Source organism: Columba livia, chromosome 2 (genome assembly GCF_036013475.1).
Source record: "Columba livia isolate bColLiv1 breed racing homer chromosome 2, bColLiv1.pat.W.v2, whole genome shotgun sequence".
Lineage (NCBI taxonomy): Eukaryota > Metazoa > Chordata > Aves > Columbiformes > Columbidae > Columba > Columba livia.
The window spans coordinates 23,525,797-23,547,659 of NC_088603.1; the positions used below are offsets into that span (position 1 = coordinate 23,525,797).

Here is a 21,863-nt window from a genome sequence, read left to right on the forward strand (position 1 = left end):
CGCAAATAACGAATATGCACAAAATTGCGGTAGGCAAGAAGAAATGTTTGAGTTTATTCTGTATCAACCTCCTTATGGGGGAATAATCAAATCATAAAATTGGAACCCCCAAACCTTTTCTAAACATCACTTTAAATACCCAACAAAAATGTTTAGTCAGACTGCAAATGAACACAGTGGCAGTGGTTATTCTTCATTGCTCTTATCACTGAAGAACAGTCAGCACCTTTTTTTTTTCTCCTTCTCCTTTTGTTTTTCTCTCTAGCTGCAAGAGAAGTCACAAAATCTTCAATGATAGTCTAAGGGTCATGTATATTTTCTTAGTCTTAAGAAAAATGTGAATTTATCCTTTGTGAAACAGTTAAAAATAAAGTTGTACTTAGTTACCAAATGTAATGGCAGAATTTCACTGGGACTTCTAGAAAACATCTTGACAGATTCAAATTTGGCACAACTTTCACGATGTATTTTGACTTCATATAATCAGATGACGGAGAATTAAGGACGTTGGTTCATTTTTTCATTTAAATGAGAAAAGAAAGACTTTCCATATTCATATGAGCTGATCATTATGGCACACGCAGGAGCAACTTTAGACAGCCGTGGAATAATACCTGCCCAGGAAAGAAAGGAAAGTGTTCATTATAATTTCTTTTCAGACCGAATTGCAGTAGTACTATTTAGCGGTCATAGTATCTTGATGCCATAGTCTATCAGTGTAGAACTGAGGTTCTACCTGTCTGAAATACCAGAATTACTGGCTGTACGTATTGCCACTGTAATAATCCTATGTGCTCATCCTGTGTGGCCCTGCCTGCCCCAAGTCCCCTGTGTCTCTGCCAAGATGAGGCGGCCCTGGGGGGCAGAATGTGCCCTCACCAGAGGGTCAGCGCAAACCTGCTGCTCATGTGGGACAGGCAGAGGCTTGTGACCTCTCAGGTGGAACAAGAAGAGGTGCAAGAAGCCCTGAATGCTGAAATGGATAACGGCAGGGAGGAAAGAGCTTGAGCACCATGCTGAGCTGTACCCTCTGCCGTAAGTATGTATCTCAGCCCTTCAAGCCAGTTGCCAAACAAAATGCGTGAGTCCCCTGCCACTCTCTCCTAAGGCCTACAGCATGTTTATTAAAATGGAAGGATCCTGGTCACATGCATAAAGAATAGAATTTAGGTGTTAAATGTCTCCCATTACAATCCACTGTGATCTTGTCAGCATTTGGAAAGTGATTGAGCTTATGTAGAGGTAGGAAAATATGGCTGAATCCTCTTGTCTACACACAGCCATCTACTTCCACTTGAAATGCAAAGAAATCTGCATGGAGCTAGCACATATGATGCATGACCTACGGAAAACTTGTGTCCTTTTGCAACAGCAGCAAGAACCAGGCAGAATAGCCCCAAGTCATCTCACCTATGTGTGGGCGACTGAACCAAGATAAAGGCTGATCAAGAGAATGTATCTACACTTTGTTACTCACGTGTCAAGACCTAAATGTAGGTAACCTGATCTATGAAGTAAATTTCACCCAAAATGTCTAATAATGTTGATACTTAGTGGTGTCTTGCATTCTGCTGGCATCAGTGCTCTCAATTACGCAAAACCTGTTACCCAGCTACATCATCACTGTATAGCAAGTAAAGCAATTTAATCTCTGTCAGCAAACACAAGTCTTGCAAGTCTTCAGCCAGCCGTGTAGCCATTCACACAAGGAACCTCAATGAACCAACACCGTGTTGTCAAGACTGGTAAGTATCCTGGGTTTGCAATGTCTCTTGCGTTGTTGTTCAGGTGAGTATGAGCTACCATAGGTTTTTATCCCAATATCATTTTAATCTCAGTATGTTGTGTTTTCCTCCTTAGGCTTCCAGTGACACACATGACAACACGTGTCATGACCAAGGACTTCTGTGCACGGCCACAACAGAGTATTTCCCCAGCCATTCAAGAGACCAGGGCAAGAGCAGCCTCACCCATCAGGCAGGCTTGCTGAAGACAAAAAGACACAGGAATCTCTTTCCCTACAGCTGGGGAGAAGGGCACGGCGGGAGCTGAACACCAGGTACCAGGGAAGTAAGAAGGCTGAGGGAGATGGATATCCTGAGGGGGGCACACAGGAAATCAAGAGCACTTTGTGACTATGAGCATTTTATAAACATTCAAGGTTGAATTTCCAGTGTCCAGTTGCCATGCACAGAAAGGACAATATTCAAAAGCAGAACACTTTAAAAACAGTTTAGTTAAGACACAAGACTGTTTTAGTCTGGTGATACCTGGGCTAGTAAATTATTGATAGAACTATCTGAATGTAGGTATTCAACAAAGGCAAAGTTTCACCCCCAGGTAAATACTTGCTTTTGTTTAATGAATGATAGCACTTCTTCACAAAAATATATGAACCAGTAATTAGAATTCCTGAGGATGTGCAGCTAGCTTGGAGATCCACACTGTGAATATCCATTTGCACTGTCATGTGAGGCTGGAGACTCTGATTCTCTCAGTTCCTGTCACATGTGGTGGCAATCCCAGACTGCCTTTTGCATACGCAGGTAGAGAGTAGGAAATGCCTGGCACTGCCTGAGTTTCCTCTTAATTCCTACTCAGCCACAATAAATAAATGGGAGAGAAGGTAGACAGTGAGTGCACTTGTGGATGGCAGGTCTCAAAGAATTCCATTAACTGATAATCACAGCACAACATACATGTGCACTCTCAAAATATAACTCAGTAGTAACCTTGGTATTCATATATACCTGGATGCGAATCGTGGACTGAGCAGTGGGAAGCAAAACTTACAAGCATTCACCATGAAATGCATTTATTTGAAGCGCAGAATCATGTTTAGTTATAGGAAGGCTGGAGGAACTAGAAACCTCATACCAAACCATAATCCAGGAAAAAATACTCTATTTCATTTTATACAGACTGAAATGACTGCAGGCTTCTTGCTAAGAACTCTGATGTTTTTCAAGTCAGACTTGATAATGATGGTGAACCACAGTGAAGCACAAGTATTTTGGAAGGTGAGAAATAAAGTATGAATTTCTGTAAGGTACAATAATAAACATCAAGAAGAGCCAAAGGAACATAACAGCATCTTTCTCAAATGGCTCTGTAGTCACCATTCTATTGCTCTTGAACCCACAGATGAAAACTTTTGGCCTCCCCCATTTAAACTGTGCCCTGACACCTCCATTCCTCAATGAAATAATGAGGCATAGACAAATCTACTGTAAAAATACCCTTCATTCAGAGAACCAGCATTTCCACCTGAAGTAGCCTCTCAGAGAAAGAACAACATATTGAGAGACTGAAGAGGGACAAACCATACGATGTAGAGTTCTTTGTGTCTCAAGCACTAACTGCTGTGATGCTTACTAAGGATCTACTCTAATGTAAAAGAGAAAGAAATTAGGAGAAAGAGGGAATTGCAACCATCAGAAGAAAAACAGGCACCTTCCAATGGCACCTTCAGGATTGCTGACAGAAAGCTCACAGCTCCATGGAAGAGATGCTAACAGCTGTAGTCTGATACTCTCACTGCTTTAGGCAGGAGTCTGAGAATGGTCTGGTCTAAGGCTCTGCTTTGTTACTGAGCTGCAGTATTGTATTTCTTGAGGGACAGTTAATACAACACCAAATGACCTAAAAATTCTACAAAAATCTTTAGGAATCAAAGATGATCAATTTTTCATTTCAATAATGTTCTTACAGAAAAGCAATTTTTCTACTAAAACCTGAATTCCTGAGGCATGCTGAGCTTTCCTGCCAAGACCTTCCCATTATGACAGCAATCTTTGTTCCAGCTCCATCTTGCGGGTTGTCCTAAAAACTAGTTGGGCACACAGTTTTTCACCACAAAGTTCTGCCGGGTACAGAGACATTCAGTCTAGATATTGAAGAAGTTCCTGTGCACTTGGGTAGAGTATCTGCTAGTTGCAGAGAGGAAATGAGGGTGGGGAGAGCAGCATACAGCTAAACGATCAAAGCACTTTCGTGTTTCCTTAGGAGACCGGCAACTATAAACACAAGTTGCATTCTATGGCTACTTAGGACACAATGGATGAGAATGCAAAAACATCCAATTCCTGGGAAACACAGTTGTTCTTTTTTCCTCCTGTTTTGCTTGACAGAGCGTGCCAATTAGAAATCTCTGGCATAAGGCTAGCAGCATCCATGATAGCTGCTGTCAAATACCTACAAATCTGTGAAAAAATTTCCATGTCATTCTCCAAGAGAATATTCTGAGATTTGGCTAAATCCACCATAAGTTACTGAAAAGACTGGTAATTATTTCAGAAGGGAGTCAATCCTTTCTGGTAACCACAGAAATGGAACATTTCCTGAGAGATCTAATGTATCAAAAGAAATCCTCAGTTTCAGGATGATGTCATTTTTCTTGTCTCATGTCACACTTGCCAGCTCACAAAGCCACTTATGCCGTGGCAAAGACGCTCATGAGTCTCGTGAGGTCTCTATGAGCGCTCCTTGATGCCAGAAAGTCCTCTTATGATTGAGCCATAATAATGAAAATAAGGAGGAATACTACTTCCTCCTGGACCTCTTGGAAAAATGACCAGCTTTGTTGTTGGAGGTTTTGAGTTAGTACCAAGAATTACATCATATGATTAGGTAGGGCTCACTGGTTTCAAAGAGTCGCCAGGATTTGAAAAAGACACCAGAAGGTACTCCGGGGGATTTCTTTTCCGTTCTATAAATCTGCAGTGTTTAAATGGCCAAGCTGTCTTATGGTGGTCAGGAGTACATCTATGCTGCTCAGCAGTATAAATAGCTACTGCACATGGTTCAGGGATAAAAAGTGATCTTTGCCAAAACTATCCAAAAGACAGTCTTTAAGACAGTCCATGCAATAAGAAAAAGAAAACACATCAAGGAAGTGCACAGCTAAACGAAGTCTTATCAGTGATATTCTGTCTTACTGAATGGTTCAGCGGAACTGAAACACCACCAGCTACACAGTAAACTATGTGCTGAACACTGGACACAGCTGGGCAGCAATGGTCCCTCCATAGGTGCAGTGAGGGTAAGGAAGTCACGTAAGATGTGTGCACTCAGGTGAGTACACATGAGATAACATATAAGTAAAATTTAAACTTTTTGACTCATTCACAACCACTAGATTGTCAAAATTGCATTTCTCCATTTGTTTAAACATAAACATTTAACAAATATTCTAAATAACATTTTTAGTTTAACAAAAAATGTAAGGAAAACATTCTTGGGGAATAGCTGTTGCTTGACCTTGAATGTCTCAAATATTTTATACAGTATTTGACAAAAATACTCCCACCTAGCAAACAAACAAATACTAATAGAATTGCCGTATCTTCCATTCCTCTATAAAAAAACTGCATTGAAGTCCAACTTAAAATGACTGCATCATAGGGTAGATGAGATCTATCCTGGGCACAGTGTCCCATAGGCCATTAACAGTATTTTATTGTGTGAATTCTACTTCAAAATATCTATTCCATATTCAGAATTTTTGGGTTCTCAATAACGCGTCTTCTTCAAAGACTAAGAAGGGAGACAGAAAAATACCACTGAAGCTTAAGGTCTGTTTCTGAGACAGAAAGAGCAAAAAAAGTTGACATAGAAACTAGTATGAGATGAAGAACAAAAATTAGTATGGCTATTCCTAAATATAGGTGCTACAACAGTACTGATGGTTTGGAAAGTTTAGCACTGGACTAAAAGCTGCATCTAAGAAACTTTCTCAGTCTAGAAAAACCTCCATACTGCAGCTTCCAAACCTACAATACATTTCATTTCCTTTGTACCAATTCTTCCTGAAAACTCTAAGCATTACAGTTTAAGAAATCAACAAATTATCTAAATTTGAAGAAACCTATTTCCTGAAATGAACCTTTTCCCACCATTTTTAATTGCCAATACAACCATATCTGTCAAGCCCAGTCCCTCTATTGTTTGAATAAATCATGTCCATCTGGGTCAGCTGTATCTCAGTAACCTGTCAAGAGATCACCAAAATTCTCTTGGGATGGATGCATGTCTGTGGCTTTATATATGCAAACTATTCCATAACTGAGTGTTCACAGAGATGGAAATATTATATAATTTATGCATATTAACATCTATAATAATTTGTTACTGATTAAAAAACTTTCTCTCTGGTCTGAGTTTTTTTAGAAAGCTATCAAAAGATTTACCAGCAAATAATCCAGTAATCCCATTTTGAGTGATGATTTTCCTCGTAACTGCCCAGGCTGATGGACAGCCCCCCTGTGGAACTCAAGATAGTACAAGGAAACAGCGAATTAAGGAACATACACAATGCCACAGAAAAATATTTTTAGAAATTAGAGGCAGTTACTTCAGATATAATTATTAGGTTTAATTAATTCTATGTTAATTTCATCCATACTATTTATACAGGATGTTAAATTCATACAGTATGAAAATTCATACAATACTCAAGTTAAAATAGCATGATACAGAAAAACCTGTAGTAGCACCTGGAGTAAGATGTATGAACAGAGACAATATTCCTTACTAGAGTAACCGAAATAATTTTTAAAAGTCACCTTGCTGTCAAATGTGCCAGTCCCTTTCCACGTCACTTTCTATATGTAGCTAAAAGATTGTCACAATTCAGATTTTTAAACAAGAACTGCCCTTTACGGTAAACTGAATCTAAAAGTAAGTTGTGAGAATGGATATCATAAGAATGAATACAACAATTAAGCTAGGACACTACACCTTACATCTAAGTTTACAAATATCAAATCCTCTCAAAATTTAGAAGTTTGTTTAAGAAAGTATAGGTCTATGAGATATGGATCACAGTTCCTTGTAGAGCTAGATCAGATACCACAAGCAATCCAGCTGCAGCAGCATCAAGAAGCGATCTGCATTGCAGCCATGTGCGACTGTTTTAAACTGAGGGATTTTTTTGGTGCTATTTCACTCCGCACATGTGGTTTTCATTGATCTGTAATATGAAAGTGATTAAGAATTTTCTTTCTAAACTGAAGTTGAAACAGTTTCATGGAATACATTCAGCAGGAACCTCCTACAGCATCTGGAAGCTGCAAAATATTTTTGCAGTCACAGAGACATAATATGTAGATGCAGAGTCAGTGTCCAACTCTAACAGCAACTGGATTTGGAAAGAATTAAACTAGTACAAATTACAGATAACCATAATGAAATTTTAAATACAAATTAATCTAATTAATGTCAAACTAATAAATATATGGTGCTACTTGTGATTCTAAGTGGTGTTGGCAATGAATTCTTACAGTCATCAGCACAAGGGAAGAATTGAAACACAAACTATTTAAAGATTTTTTTGATCTTTGTCTATTCAGCAATGAAACACAATTTTTGTTTGAGAATTATACCAGAAAAAAATAATTGACCTGAGAGAATGAAACCTCACGCCATGTACTAAGTTTCCATAACATCTTTCTGAGCTAGGGCCTTCAAATTAGTTTCTAAGCAGGAACTGTTCAGGTGCTCAGCTTTTTTACCGGTCTCTGTAATCTTAAAGCCATGATCTAACATTCATTTAAGTTAACGAAAGTCCCTCACTGGTCCACCTCCCAAGCAATGGAAAAAAAAGTTTTCAGACACAACAGAAAAAAGGCCTTAGTGATATAATTTATAATTTTTAGATAAACTTTAGAAGAAGAGACAAATATTTAAAATTCCTACCAAAAGTCTATATACTCAAACACTAGGTTTTAATTTTACAAACATTATAGGTTTTTTTTCTCCTTACTAGCAACTTACTTTCTGAGGTCTCACACGTCCAAAGTTCAGTCTGCCTATGTGTTTTCACTACATCAAACGGCTGAGTTATGACAGCTGCAATCTATCAGGAAAAGAAATAATTTTTAACATAGAGCACAAACAATTAAAATTTAATTAAAAAAAATCAAGTGCACACAATTTAAAACTAGATTTGATATTCCAAGCGCCTGATATTATTAAAAGTCTTGTACTTCAGAACACTAATTTACTCAGATATACCTAATCAGCTTGAATGCTAAGCCATGTGTATTTAAATTAGATGCACCTCAAAACATACAGCATTTCTGAGAGAATAATATTATACTTCTTTTAAATAGTTTATTAGTGATAATAATAAAGAGTAGTACTAGAAACAAAAACGTACTTACAGACCCAGATGCAACTCCTGAAGTAAAAGCAATAAAAAATGTTGGTTCATGTACACCAACTTCTTTGCACAACATCTTCTTGAAACGTTCATAATTATGCCAGTACAATGCTATGGTTATAAAACAATAAACCTGCATTACAACACACTTGTATGTCAAATGCAGAAACTCTTTTATCAAGTACAGATGTAAGAATTCTACTGTGGCAAAAGGAGCAAAATCAAACAACAGCTGAAAGCAAAGTAGAAGTGTTCTCTGTGATGATCCATGGACAGACTGCCTTGTTCCCTGTATCTCCATATTCCAAATTTCTTCATACAATACAAATTGGCCTAATAACTTTGTCATTTCCATAAAGTAACTCCTTCCGTAATGCAATCTAACCCAAGCACTACGAAACTCACATAACTGATTTTTTTTAAATTCAGTTTAACAGAAATCAAAATGTAGGTTTCTAATTATTTGCTATATTTTAAGGTATATTTCACAGATTTCACGGATCTCACTAACTCTAAAAATGTTTCATACAAAATGAAAGGTTGCTCAGGATTGCCTCATACTCTTCTGGGGGACAGAGTGTAAAATCTAATTCTGAGAGAGCCAAGAAATGCAATTGTGCTCTCTGGAATTACTAAGGGAGGATTCCCTCTGTGAGGACTGTCAAAGGCAAGCCTGGCGAACAACTTTTAGAAGTAGCATTTGTTTCTGTTTTCATCTGCTAAACTAAACTGCACTCTTCCTGCACTTTCAAACTCTTCAAACTGTATGCTATGGGCTGAACTATAGAGTGATTCCTTGTGGCAGTTGGTCAAATAAATACTGCAAATAACAGCTGCATATCCCAGAAGATAACTATGTCTCATTCTGCACCGAGATCTGGAGGCTGTGCCAGCAGAGAAATATCAGAGGATTTTCTTGCCATGAAAATAGCCAGCATATATCTGGCCTCCAACATTTTGCAAATGTAAATGTAGGCAGTATCTCAGAAGGCGTTCTCAGGGTTTGAGGAAAATCTACTATTGAAATGTACAAAACCCTAATTTACTATGAATTACCTAAATCCAAAACTTAGCTTAAGGACCTGCATGACCCCCTTCCCTGTATACCTTTGACATTTATATTCTCTGCAAAATGGCTTAATGAATTATTCAAGTGGTATTGTTAACCCAATTCTTGTGCTTATAAACATTAACAGTTTCAGTTTTATTCAGTCTAGCTAAACTGCCATGGAATATGTTTGAAGCACATCACTCATAATTGGGCTAGTAATCCGGTGGGATTCTAATCACCCTGTGCTGCTTGAGTTACTCTGTGCTGTTTGACTCTTCACAGGAGAGCTGGTTTCTCCATACAAATTGTTACACTGATTTTAATTCCTCTTGAAAGAGCTGACTTAAGCAAACTGCAGCAAAGGTGCAGACTGCTGTAAGAATACCAGAAGCTATGATGCCGTTGGGGCATCATTCAAACAGAAGAGCTAAGATTGAAGGTATTAAGGGAGCACATCTTAACTTCACGGAGAAAATAATCAGAAAGCACATTTGGAAAATGTATTAAGCAGCATTAAACGCCCTGAGTTTTGTGTCTGAGTTTTATGTCATTTCATTTTGATTTTCTTTCTTTTTTTTTAAATTCATTTTCCTTTACTCATGCATCTAATTGCCTGCTCACTTCTGGCTCTTCAACAATAGTCCTTAACCTATAAGGCAGTAGCTGCACGGTAACCTGTGCCTCTACCTTTCCAGCACCCCATGATGCCTACGAACTGCTGGGCACATACAAGTGCCTGACAGCTGCGAAGTGAAGGCCAGAGCAGTGTGGGGACTAACTTAAACCCAACAAAGATGGTTTAGACCAGTGGAGGAACAGCAAGCATGGATGCAAGAATCTGAAAAGGGTTGTGAAGAACATACAGATACCACCTTAGTGCCCTCTTCCTTGTGCACTCCCTCCACAGCCTTCCACAGATACTCCCACACTGTGACAAGCAGCAGAGGGAAAGAAGATCACCAGCTCCTGCCACACTGCTGCAGACAAAAATCAGTAAGAGAACACGAGCTGCCACTTGAAGTCAGACAACAGGAATTGGATGAAGACTTTCAGAGCTTCCTTTTAAAGCTTAGCAGAACAGCCTGAGAGAAAGATGCATTTGTCAGAGAAGAAAAATAAGGAAATTGAATATTCAACAGGAAGCACTTTGGGCAAAATGTTCAGATGAATTCTGACAGTTATCTTTAGGCTTAGAGAAGGCAGGTTTCCATTGGTTTGGAAGGCTTGCCTATCACAGAAGGCTAAATTAATTCTCATAAAGTAGCAGGATCCTTAAGCAGGAAATACAATCCAACCACAATCTCCAAACATCTACCAGTAGCAAAGTGAAAGAAAACAGAGTATTATTCATTCTGAAAAGAAAACAGCTGAAATAACTTAGTTCTGTTAACTCACTTAACTTCTAAGTGCAATTTTAAACTAAATATCGTAATCATCCCCACTTACCAGGCACTGGGTTGGTTCACAGCCAATTTAAAATTTATTCCAGGTACACACCTAAATGTGCTGAAATCCCATAAGAGTCCAAACCAATGATTGTTCCCAACTAGACTGTTGGGAATCACAAATTAAATTGCATGACAGATTATCTTAAGAATTGAGTAGGAGAACAAAGATAGTAGGTCAAATACTTCAAGGGTTCTCTGCCCCCAAGAATAGGTTTGAAGCATTTTTCTGGTCAGCACAAAGTGTTCAAAGGTGCTACTCCTGGTACTATCTAAAGGATAGAAACTGCTTCAAGGACAATTGATGCCTGATAATACACAAGTGCTCTGACAACAACGTGCCTCAAAGAGAAAGGGGCTCTCACCACTAGCATTAACATGAAAACAGTCCTTTAGTTGTCACATCCAATTATCTCTGCAGCTTACAACATGGCAGAGGTGTAACAAGAAAGAAGAAAGTGTGATCTCCTCTCTTTGTTATCTTAAAGAATAGTCCCAGGACAAGTTATGCTTTGTATAAGACTTTTCTTCTAGTGTCAGCTTTGAAGTTTTGCTAACAAGTGGTGCTCTCACTTCATTCATCTGGCTAAAAAAAAATTCCCAAGGACACTACTGTGTCACTCTCTCTTTGTACATGTTTTCAAAATTAAGCACCAGACGCTAAGATATAGCATGTTTCTCTATAAGGAAATAGCCACTACACCTATCACAGACTATTTTTTACTGAAAGTCTTCAAAAAACAGTTGCTACATAAGCTATTTTCTTTCCAAGAAAGGCTGGACTGGATGATCCTTGAAGTCACTTCCAACCTGGTGTTCTACAATTCTATAGATGAGAAGCAACAGTATAGAGAAAGGGAATGTAACAATGAACCCTAGCTGGTATCCAGAAACAAAATGGGGGGGAAAAAAAACAGGTCCTCAAAGATTTTATAAATAAAAACACTCAAAAAACCCCAAGTAAATCTCAGTCATTCTTACAGCTAACTAATAAAATTACCTAAAACCACAGAAAAAAAAAGTCTAAAAGAGTTACGCACAAACAGATCTTCTGACATAATACAAACTTGCATGGAAAATAAATCCTACCTGAGAAAGGTACATCTCTCAGAACAGTAGAACTCCATCCCCTCCACAGGGAAAACCATCCATCTACAGCCACTTCACTGCTGATGCATGCGTACAGCTGCTTGTAGGACAACCTGCGATACTGCATTCTGGTCCTGATCAGCTCCAGGGGGCTCACTACAGTAACTGAACCAACTGCAAATGATAAAAATGTGAGCTTTTTTAAAAATCAGCATTTAATAGTAATATTTCCTGAACATTAAAGCCAGATCTCACCTTGCTTTATATATTGGATTCCTTTCAACTTTCCCATTTTCCTTGAAATAATTCCCAAAATTAATTTCCTTTCCAGATAAGAATACCATATCTATTCACAGTACCTAAATTTTCTGGGCACACAAGCTACCTACCTTTTTTCAATACTGGCATGTTGTAATCCATGTAACATGTTAAAAATCCTCATTTTTAGATTTATTACATAAATAGGCTGATAATTCCAAGTACTTACAAGGATTACTTTTCAATAATTACCATTTTTAAGTGTAACTTGAAGAAACTGAGCCTGAGGTTTGTGTGGGTTTTTTGTTAAGGAAAAAGAAAATGGTTAGAGGTTAAGCTTTTATGGACTTCTAAGCATGTTTGCTATTCTTATTTCAAACCACCAAGAATATTTAGCAGGCAATCTGTATCCGATAAAGTAACTCTCTTGCATCTTCTGGAAATATCAGTGAGTCACCAATCACTAACAAGCTGCCATCACACATACACCAGACTCGAATCACTCCACTTTTTTCCTCTTGCTGGTAGAAGGTTTCTTTGTCATGTGAATTCTAAATCTGGAACAGCCTAATAATATCAATTTGCCACATCACCACACAATAACAATTATTTTTCTACTAGTCTTCCAGTCCCCCATCACAGTTGTCACAAGTAGAATACGGAACTACAGCCTCAGCCTTCTAAGGAAGCCTCAAAATATATGACCTCACCCACTTCTACAAAACTAGACGAGGAGAAGGATAAACAAAAGTAAGAAAATATAAAAAGAAATTCAGTCCCTTTATATCATACAGCTGTAAAACCAGTACAAGTTCAATTTTCATCTTCCTTGTCACTACCTGTGTGGCTTCCATTAATGAAAATAACTATGTTTATTATTAGAATCATCACAGAACAGACTTAAATTGAAGTAGAAGTATAGAACTATAAAATTTGGACAAATTACAAATGTATTGAAAGTGTAACAGCAAAAATAAACCACATTATTTGAGCTTAGAGTGTTATGCTACCCAAGAAATACTGGGTAATTACAGTGTTCCTTCCCATAACTCGCTCCACGTAATACTATCCCTCATTTAAAGCCACGGCAAATTTACTTTAAAAACAAAACAAATCAACAAAATGAAGCCAAGAAAGCAGCATGCAGGTATTTTATTTCAGTTTCTATTTAAACAGATGACAACTTACTTCTGCTTAAGGAACCTGCAAGAACTGGAATATGTTCATTATCCTTTCCTAGTCTAGATTTCAGAGCTTCACTCAGTTGGTCGTAGCAGGTAAAATAGATCACTGTGGCAGGAAGTGCCATTATTCTAAGATATAAGAGAGGGAATTAAATCAATAAAAGAAAAACAGGAGTCAACCATCTTGAATGCATGTTTTGGTTACATAAGGAAAAGTTAAATCTCCAGCTGTGTGTAGTTATGGATGAAGAAAAAGTATTAATCCCATGGCTTTGATTCATTGCCTCTAGTTCAGAGTTTCAAATTCACTGATTTCCCAGTTTTCTAGTTTTTAATTTCATTGGGAAAAACTGTAAGCAAAATTATGATGGATTATCTACTTCAAAACATATTTCATGTCAGCTTCAGAACTGTTTTGATAAAGGAATGGAACTGAAAGACCTGAACTTAAAGCAAGCAAGCAAGCAAAACATTATGGAAGCAGCTACAATTGGAAAGTATGTTCTCTATCTTAATCAATGCTTATGATTCTTATTACTTAAAAGACAATATGGAAGGAGTAAATATAAGCCTTTTCCATTCCAGCATAGTACAGACTATAAGAAAACCTGCGATATCTGTAATCAGTGTAGGAGTTACGTCTGTGTCAATATAGCACATATCACCATTACCAAAAAACAGTGAAGACTGTCACTCTTGGAAAACCAACAAGTTGTAGTTTAGATCTTCTTTTTAAACCTGTGTATCTCTCTCCAGTCAAGAAGATGGTTCTCCTCTGCAGCAGTACAGAACACAGGTTGAAGAAAATCTCTCTGTCATGGCTGAAACACAGACCTCTTGGTGCAGTTAGATCCTCAAGGTTTATATATTGCTGCAGCTTACATAACAAGGCCTGAGCTCCACCATTCCTTGCTTTTTTTGTGCCTATTATACGGAGCACTGTGTGCAAATCAAAAGTGTGCCAGGGCTTTCCCACTGGGCTCTTTGACTTGGAACAAGAGAACTGTAACAAAACACTTCATGTCTTACAAGACACAACTTTAATATACATGTAAGATTTGACCACTTTCTCAGATTGCTCATGGAGGAGGACACAGTGGACTTAATTACTATCTGTACTAGGTTAATATGAATAACAAGATAAAACAGATTGGTGTTGTTTAGCCTTAAGAGGAATCCAGGAGGGGATTTGATAACAGTGTTTAAATATGTAAACTGCTGTTGTGGAGAGAAAAGGAATTATCTGTTTTCCATGACAAAATTGTATACGATAAAAAAAAAATACAGTTTTTTGGAATAAAGAAGATTCCAGTTAGATATTAAAAAAAAAAAAAAGTCATGATAATGAGGTGAAAAACTACAGTGTCTGCAGAAACAGCTGTGTTGCTTATTGCAAGTCATTAGCAACAAGTTAGGATAGCAAATATCAACCAGAGAACAGCATTCACATTCAACCCCGTGATTCAATCATACTGTCAAAGGAAGGGTTACAGTAAAGTTACCACATCTAAAAGGCAGAATGAAGTCTGATATTCCTGCTTAACTACTGAGAATGTATCAAATTGCAAAGAGAAATCTCAAGTTCTGGCAGAAATTATATTGCCTTTAGATGTTTCTGATCTAACTGATTACACCATTATCTCTAACTTCAGAATTTACCATTTTTTAAATAACTTAGAAAAAACACACTCATGTGTGTAAATAATGGAGCAAATTTTTCAACAATAATTAATAACACATTATCAAGAAAAAAACAACAATCAGCTTACAGTGTTGGGGGAAGTCCACTCCACAGAGATCTAATTCCCTCTATTTGAATAATTTTCACAAATGCGTCCTAAAAATGCAATCAGACAACGAGCGATAATTAGCTACAAAGCTTTTGTACTCAATGATATATTTTAGCCGGCAGAACACAAAATTAATGTGTTAAAACGGTATGTTTCTAAAATGGCTTATCATTCTAAGATCCCAATTTTGTAATTGCTAACACCACGTAAATAGTTCCACTGAGCTGAACAAAACAATTTATGTGTTTGAAATCAAGAATTTCCTTCTATTTTTAAAGGACCCAAGTAGTATGTTTTTATCAATAACTGACAGCCCTATGAGTAAGTTATTTTCAGCAGAGGAACAACTTGTGGAAATGTATTTAAAATATTTTTAATACATAACAAAAGTTCTAAGCATGAAATAGCAATTAACTCTCAATGATTCTTCAATACTTGCATTCTCTGACAACAATATGACAACATATGTGCCATGTATATACACTATACTATATATTTAGAAGCTTACAATTAATAACACAGCTGTCCCATATATTCCCAGACCACCAACAGGAGGGGAACACTAAACCTTGAAGATCATTCAACTGAAATCACAACCAAAATGACAAACTCTCTAATATTAGGATACCTACTTTTCTTAAACATTTTGGGGAAAGGTTGAGATTAGATGGATTAGAATATGCTTAAAACCAGACATTATCTCAGCACCTCAAAAGATACAGAACCTGACAGATCATAAAAAGGATTCACAGGAAAAAAGGGAAAATAGCTCCAGAGGAGGCAGCCTCAATGGACAGATCCACTGAGGTAAAAAGTTGCATGGTGAAAACAAAGACACAATTTACGAAAACAAGCCTGACTTTAAAAACGGAGCTTTGAGAGGGAATCAAGAAACCCTAAAAGGTCCTGACATGATCTCACAAAAAAGACACTTAAGAAGAAAAAAAGACAGAAAATGCCATACTACTATGTTTTCTCCATATATACTCTGTACTAACTAGAGTAAACAGTGAAGTTCCAACAAATTTCCAATACAGAAAGGTATATCTAAAAGGATGGAGAAAGGATGTAACTAAATCCAGTGACTGAGCAGCATATTTATATACCTTACTAACTATATGGGCAAATACAGCAAATATTTGTACAGTCCTATCACTGGAAACCTACAATGTCCACTACAATATTCTTTACTGCACAGTTGTCTAGCACTGTTTTGTTTTAAAGAAAGGAGATCCAATTACATGCTATCAATCACCTTTTCACAGAAAAAAAATGGGCACAAAATCATGACAATTAGAAAACTGACTTTCTAAAAATTGTATGTTGAAGTTAACAGGAAAAAATCCAACTTATGACATTATTTTTTATAAACAACAGTATAAAACTGCCCAAGAAACCTTTTGTATGAATATTTCATTCTTCTCAGATATTAAATTCTGAAAAATCCTTGATCATAAGTGTAATTTGATGGCAGAGTCAAACGAAATCTTGATAAATGAAGCAGCACCACAGTGTCCAACAGCAAGACTGCTTCAAGTGTTGGGCTAAAATGCCAGTCCTACAAGTTTCAATGGATCCAGAACTTGACACATGAACTTAACTTCAAAACATTGTCTGCATTGTTAGTTCAGCTCAGGAGCACACTGGGAGATCTGTAGACAGAAAAGCTGTAAGCAGGTACAGAAATTCAGTACCTGCAACCAGCAACTATTGGCAATATAGCTCAGGTGGGGAAAATAACATCACAGAACCATTATCCTGTGAGGAGAGATGCACAGCTGCCCCCTTGTTCATCCTAAGGAATTAATATGTATTTTCTTGTAGAAAGGAGAAGGTATAATTAATAAACGACAATGTAACCACACAAACACCCTCTCAAATTACAACAGATTCTACTAGAACTTGAAAAAATCTCAATACATTTACAGTATGCTACTTAAAAATGTTTTAAATATACAGTTTTATGTAAATGGAAAATGTTCTTACCAACATCCCTTTGAAATGCCCAGGTTTTTTATAACAAGCTTTGCTGTCCCCATTCTCACAAACACATACATGATCCATAAGACCACTGGAGTATACAAAACACTTTCCTAATAAAATGGTATGTAAGAATAGAGTTAATGCTTGTAAGATTGTTCTTACTCAGCAGCAGTTTCAAATTGGGTATAACAGCAACACAGATTTATCTCTGTTTAGACACAGGGGTAAAACAATGTTGGAAACTCAATGACAAATTAGGTAAAAGGGAAGAGGGAACAAATGTTTTCCTCAAAATGCCTGACTAAGTGAAATTGCCTTCACAGGCTCGAGGAGACGTTTACATTACACTACCATCTGCTAAAGGCTAAAAGCTATATAAAACCTGAATGTCACTATTGTATGTAACTAGATGAACATATTCCAGAGTTTTACATCTTTTATTAAGTAGCCTCAGCATCCACATTACAAGTGGAGGTATTATATCTTAGGCTAGACGGTATTTATACTAGATCATCCTATCTACTTGTTTTTTATTTCACATACTTTGAACCTGTTTGATAAAACATTGTCACCGTTAGAAAAACATACTCCATGGTTCACATTTTCAGATTTCTGAAGGGTTTAGAATTTACTGAAAAAACAGGCTAGAAAGCAGGAATACTTTTCCTGATTTACAGTAAGTGTGACTGCAAAATTAATCTCCATATACAACATGGAACACCAGTCATCTCCTTTCCTTTTACATTTATTAATTACAACTAAATAGTAGGAAACATTCGCATATCTTTGAATGTGCAATGTCTCAATCTATTTAGAACCCAAGTGAGAAGTGACTTACTGCTCTTTTTCAAAAGATTCTGGAGAATATTAACTTTGATATAGCATCCTGATCACATAAGCCCTCTGATTCGTTTTTTTATTAATAGTGGGGTTTTTTAATGCAACTCAGTAATAGCTGTATTTTCTGCCACAATGAAAATACTAAGACAGACAGAAAAAAGCCTGTTTAAAATGGTATGCATTTATGTTCGTTTTGTTTTTTTTCCACCGTACATGTTCACTGGCACATTCTTTCTCTAGTAATTTCAGTATATGTTGCTGGGTTCCTTTCCCCCCCCCCCGCCACTTACACTGAAGAAACAAACACAACTGTTGTGAAACAAGCAAAAAGCAAACTGTGTCCTCCGTTACACTTACACATTTATTTACCTTTGGAGAATGGATTGCTTTGGGCTTGCAGTCGAGTTTTGATAACATCAAGAGGAGTTACTAAAATGAAACAGAAGTAATTTAGAAACACCCTGCATGCCCTGAAAATGTAGAACTGTACAGACGCCTTATCATGAACTTACACAACTTTGTTTTTTTTTTTTTTTTTACCCCCGGAGAAGAAAAAACAGACTTGTTTTATAACGTTATCAAACAAAGAAAAAAGGCAGAACTGCAAATCCTGTATGGTTTGCAAGTGACCACGTTATCTTTTCTAATTCCTAACAGTTGCACAGACAACAAATATTAGAGATACACAAACCTCCTGCAAAAACCACTGTGTGATCTTGTCTGAAAGTGCTAGAACTTGTGCTATTTTCCCCCGTCACCAACCTTTTATAAGTGGCATACCACAAGACATATGAGATCAGATTTTGGGGTCAAGCATGGGCAAGACCTAAAACTTCAGAGTTGTTGAAAAGTACATGGAGGTTTAGTGAGCATTTTCTTGCTTCCACTCCAGGCCTTACAGTTACTACAGGCCTAGACATCCTGAACACTACAGTGGCCAGTCAGCTGCACCAGCCTCTCTGGATTATATTTGACTGAGGGTTTGATTCAGTTGCCTGCACATAAGCTGCTAGTACCACCTGAGTCTCTAAGGTATCCAAAACACCTATGCAGTTGAGAAAAATCACACAGGATCTACAACCTTGCATACTAAGCAGCAGCTAGAGGCTAAGCCAAACACTCCAGCATGTGTCTCATTGAGCCCATTCCTATGCACCAGCAACTGGCTCACGACTGAGCTCTCTGTTGATGCCAAGGTTGAAATACTTGGCTCACATCTCCCTAGCCAAACGTGGAGATCTCAATGCAACTCCTTCAGCTAAATTCAGTTGCTTAAAATCTGGCAACTAGTAGCATTTTAGCCACTCACACATATTCTGCTTTGTCTCTCAGATGCCACTTCAGAAAGGAGCCAATCTCCTATACCTCTTGAGGTCTTGAATACCAACACCTGACACTGTACTAGAATCCTATGTACACCCAGTTGGAATCCATCTTAGGAATTCCGCAGGTCTGATGTAGCTTTGCTTGCTACATTACTTAATATCACAGGACACATGGTATGAAGACAGACTAAAATCCCTACGGATTTGACGGGTTCCTGGTAACATCCTATTTTGTAAAAATTTGGGAATTTGGTGAGGGAAAAAAGAGTGCATAGAAAATCACACAGTTCCCTGCAGCATAATCAGTGTTAAAAGTCAGAACCAAAAGGTAGTTTAAGCCAAAAAGTAACCAAAATACTAGGTAGAAACTAATGAGCTTGGAGAGCTCCAAGGGGTATGAAGTGCTGAATATAACCAACCAATGTGGTTAGGCATGGAGAAGGAGGTACTGAGCATGATGACTGAATATGAAGCAGAAGATGAATTCCATAGACTATTCAGAAGTTTAAAAGCCTAACAAAAAGCTATCCTTAAAAGCAGTGTTTAGGGATGCAGCCCTGCCCCCCAATAAAAGGCTTTGACAGTATAAGATAACACAGCAGAATAAATTAATGTTATTACTGCAGTGGCCAGTCTTTCAGGATTTGTGTCTTGTACTCTAAAGCAAACTTTTATTTAAAATCTATTTTTAAGCAGCAGGAAGTATGAAAATTAATTTTTATTATTAATTTTGTTTCTTGCAGAAAGAAATCAATTAATTACTACACCAAGAGGAAAAAAAAGACATAGAAATGAAAAGTTAATAAAAATTATTCTTATTTTTAGAAATGTTTAAAGATCATCAGGGACAGAAAAGATTGCAATTAATTACATTTGTTTAAATACAAAAAATTATGAGAAAAAGATTAAAAAACATCCTTGTTGAAATACTAATGGAAATTTATAAACCATACATATGTAGACATCATGCTGAATCAAACTGAAGAGTAATCATTCTCTGTGGCAAGCTTGACAATTTGCCTTACCAAACAATGATGTAATTATAGCTCCACAACAAGAGGCTATTGCTTGCTGAGTAACGGTGATTCCATTTAAGTTGCTACCACTCATTTCAGCCATGGTTTTATTCCTGGAGAAGAAAAACCTGTCAAGGAACAGAAAAACATACTGCAACATTATTGTCAAAACTTGCAGAAAAATCAAAGGCAAAAATATTTTTAAATTTCATTAATACATTATGTTTTAGCAGCAATAACATAAATATTAGTTTTCTGCTTGTATACAAACATCTCTGTACTTTTTTTTTTAAATTAGAGTATTTCCACCATGTTTTATAAATAGTATAAGCTTTCTAAATGGCAATAAATCTTGCAAATCCTTCTTACATGAATTACAATGTTTATAGTTTTTGTAAATCACATTAAATATTTAGTATGTATTACCTCTTGCTGCAACAGAGGGTTTAAGAACACTTAAATAATCTGTACAAATTTCCAGCCTGTGGCCCATAAACTGTAGCACAGCAGAATAATTCATTGAGCACTCTTCTTGCTTCCGTCACTCCTGTGAGAAAATCCAGAGAGGTCTCCAGGTTGATCCAACAGTCACAGCCCAGTAGTCATGACTATACACACTGGCAAGCTCCTCATGTAATGAGCAGTGACTAACTGCTATTAATGCTACCATTAAATATTAATTCCTCGAACAAACCCTGTTGTATAGCTGCACAGACAAGGTTACAATACCTTAGGAACGTACTCACAGTATCTAAAAATAAGGAGCTTATATATTCCCAGTATTTGCAACAACCCAGGACAGGAGAAAATAATAAAAACACTCCAGAACATAAAATCCCTAAATAGAGGCGTATCTTTCAAAATGCACATTCTGCATAAGTGCAGTTTCATTAGGTTACATTGATGTAAACCTTTTATTTGCTCTACAGGAACATTATGTTTTGCTGTTTTCACTGCTTTAAATAAAAGAAAGATCAGCTGCATAGGACAATACTCGCCTTTCAGAGGCTAACTACTAATTCGGGTGGTGGGTTTTTAAATTTTTTTTAATCTATTTTAAAACTTATTTTATAACAAAATTACTTTCCAGAATAACATATATAACCCGTTTATAAGCCGCGACCGAGTTGTGATGGCGGGAGGCCAAGCCTTCCGTAATAAAGATGTGCAGCATCCTCGGCCAGGCCTCTGAGCCGCCTCTCCCAGCGCCCAGCCCCAGCACAGCCACGGGCGGCGACCCGGGCCCGGCTCGGACCCGTCGACCCACCTGCCCTCGAGCGAGGGACGCCCGGGGCGGCTGCTGCTCCGAAGGCCTCCCTCACACCTTGCCGGGGCCGGGCGGAGACTCTTCCCCAGGATTCCTGCTGAAGGGCGCGCCCAGCGGCCTGACCAGCCCCTGAGGCGCGGTGAGGGGGTGGTGTTGCTCCTCTCCCCGCCTCCCGTAGTAACGGCCACTGATCTCCCTCCCCCGCGGAGCCCGCCTGCCCCGGGACTCTTTTCCCTTCGGGACTCCTTTCCCTTCTGCCCTCCGCTTCACAGAGGGGCCCCGTCTGCCCGCGTCTCTCCCCGCCTCACAGCACCTCCCGCCGCGCTCGGCCCCCGCCCTTCGCCCGCCTGCCCGTGTCTACCGCGTGCGCGCGGCGGGGCGGCCGTTGGTGGAGCGCGGCCCGCGGCGGCACCGGGCGCCGCTCTGCGGCAGGAGCAGCGAGGCCCCGCGGCGG

General features: G+C 38.0%; 1 protein-coding gene across 9 annotated transcripts; it reads right to left on the reverse strand.

Annotated features, from left to right (window-relative positions):
- Window positions 1–24: 24 nt before the first annotated feature.
- Window positions 25–21,605, reverse strand: SLC25A40 (solute carrier family 25 member 40). 9 transcript variants are annotated; one of them, XR_010469999.1, is made up of 13 exons: window positions 21,410–21,550; window positions 20,569–20,689; window positions 20,152–20,270; window positions 18,171–18,230; window positions 16,965–17,071; window positions 14,958–15,025; window positions 13,193–13,317; window positions 11,747–11,920; window positions 8,163–8,272; window positions 7,774–7,855; window positions 6,189–6,269; window positions 388–614; window positions 25–265 (listed from the first exon to the last, which is right to left on the reverse strand). XR_010469999.1 is itself a non-coding variant. In XM_065050974.1 (12 exons), exons 3-12 carry the CDS (start codon window positions 20,243–20,245, stop codon window positions 593–595), a joined length of 915 nt encoding a protein of 304 aa, XP_064907046.1. In that variant the 5' UTR covers window positions 20,246–20,270; window positions 20,569–20,689; window positions 21,467–21,605; the 3' UTR covers window positions 25–592. The 9 variants fall into 9 exon arrangements, 7 of the variants coding, with proteins under 7 accessions (XP_064907046.1, XP_064907041.1, XP_064907045.1 ...); XR_010470000.1 differs by lacking the exon at window positions 6,189–6,269; XM_065050974.1 differs by having other exon boundaries at window positions 25–614; window positions 6,189–6,261; window positions 21,467–21,605.
- Between the last annotated feature and the right edge of the window lie 258 nt (window positions 21,606–21,863).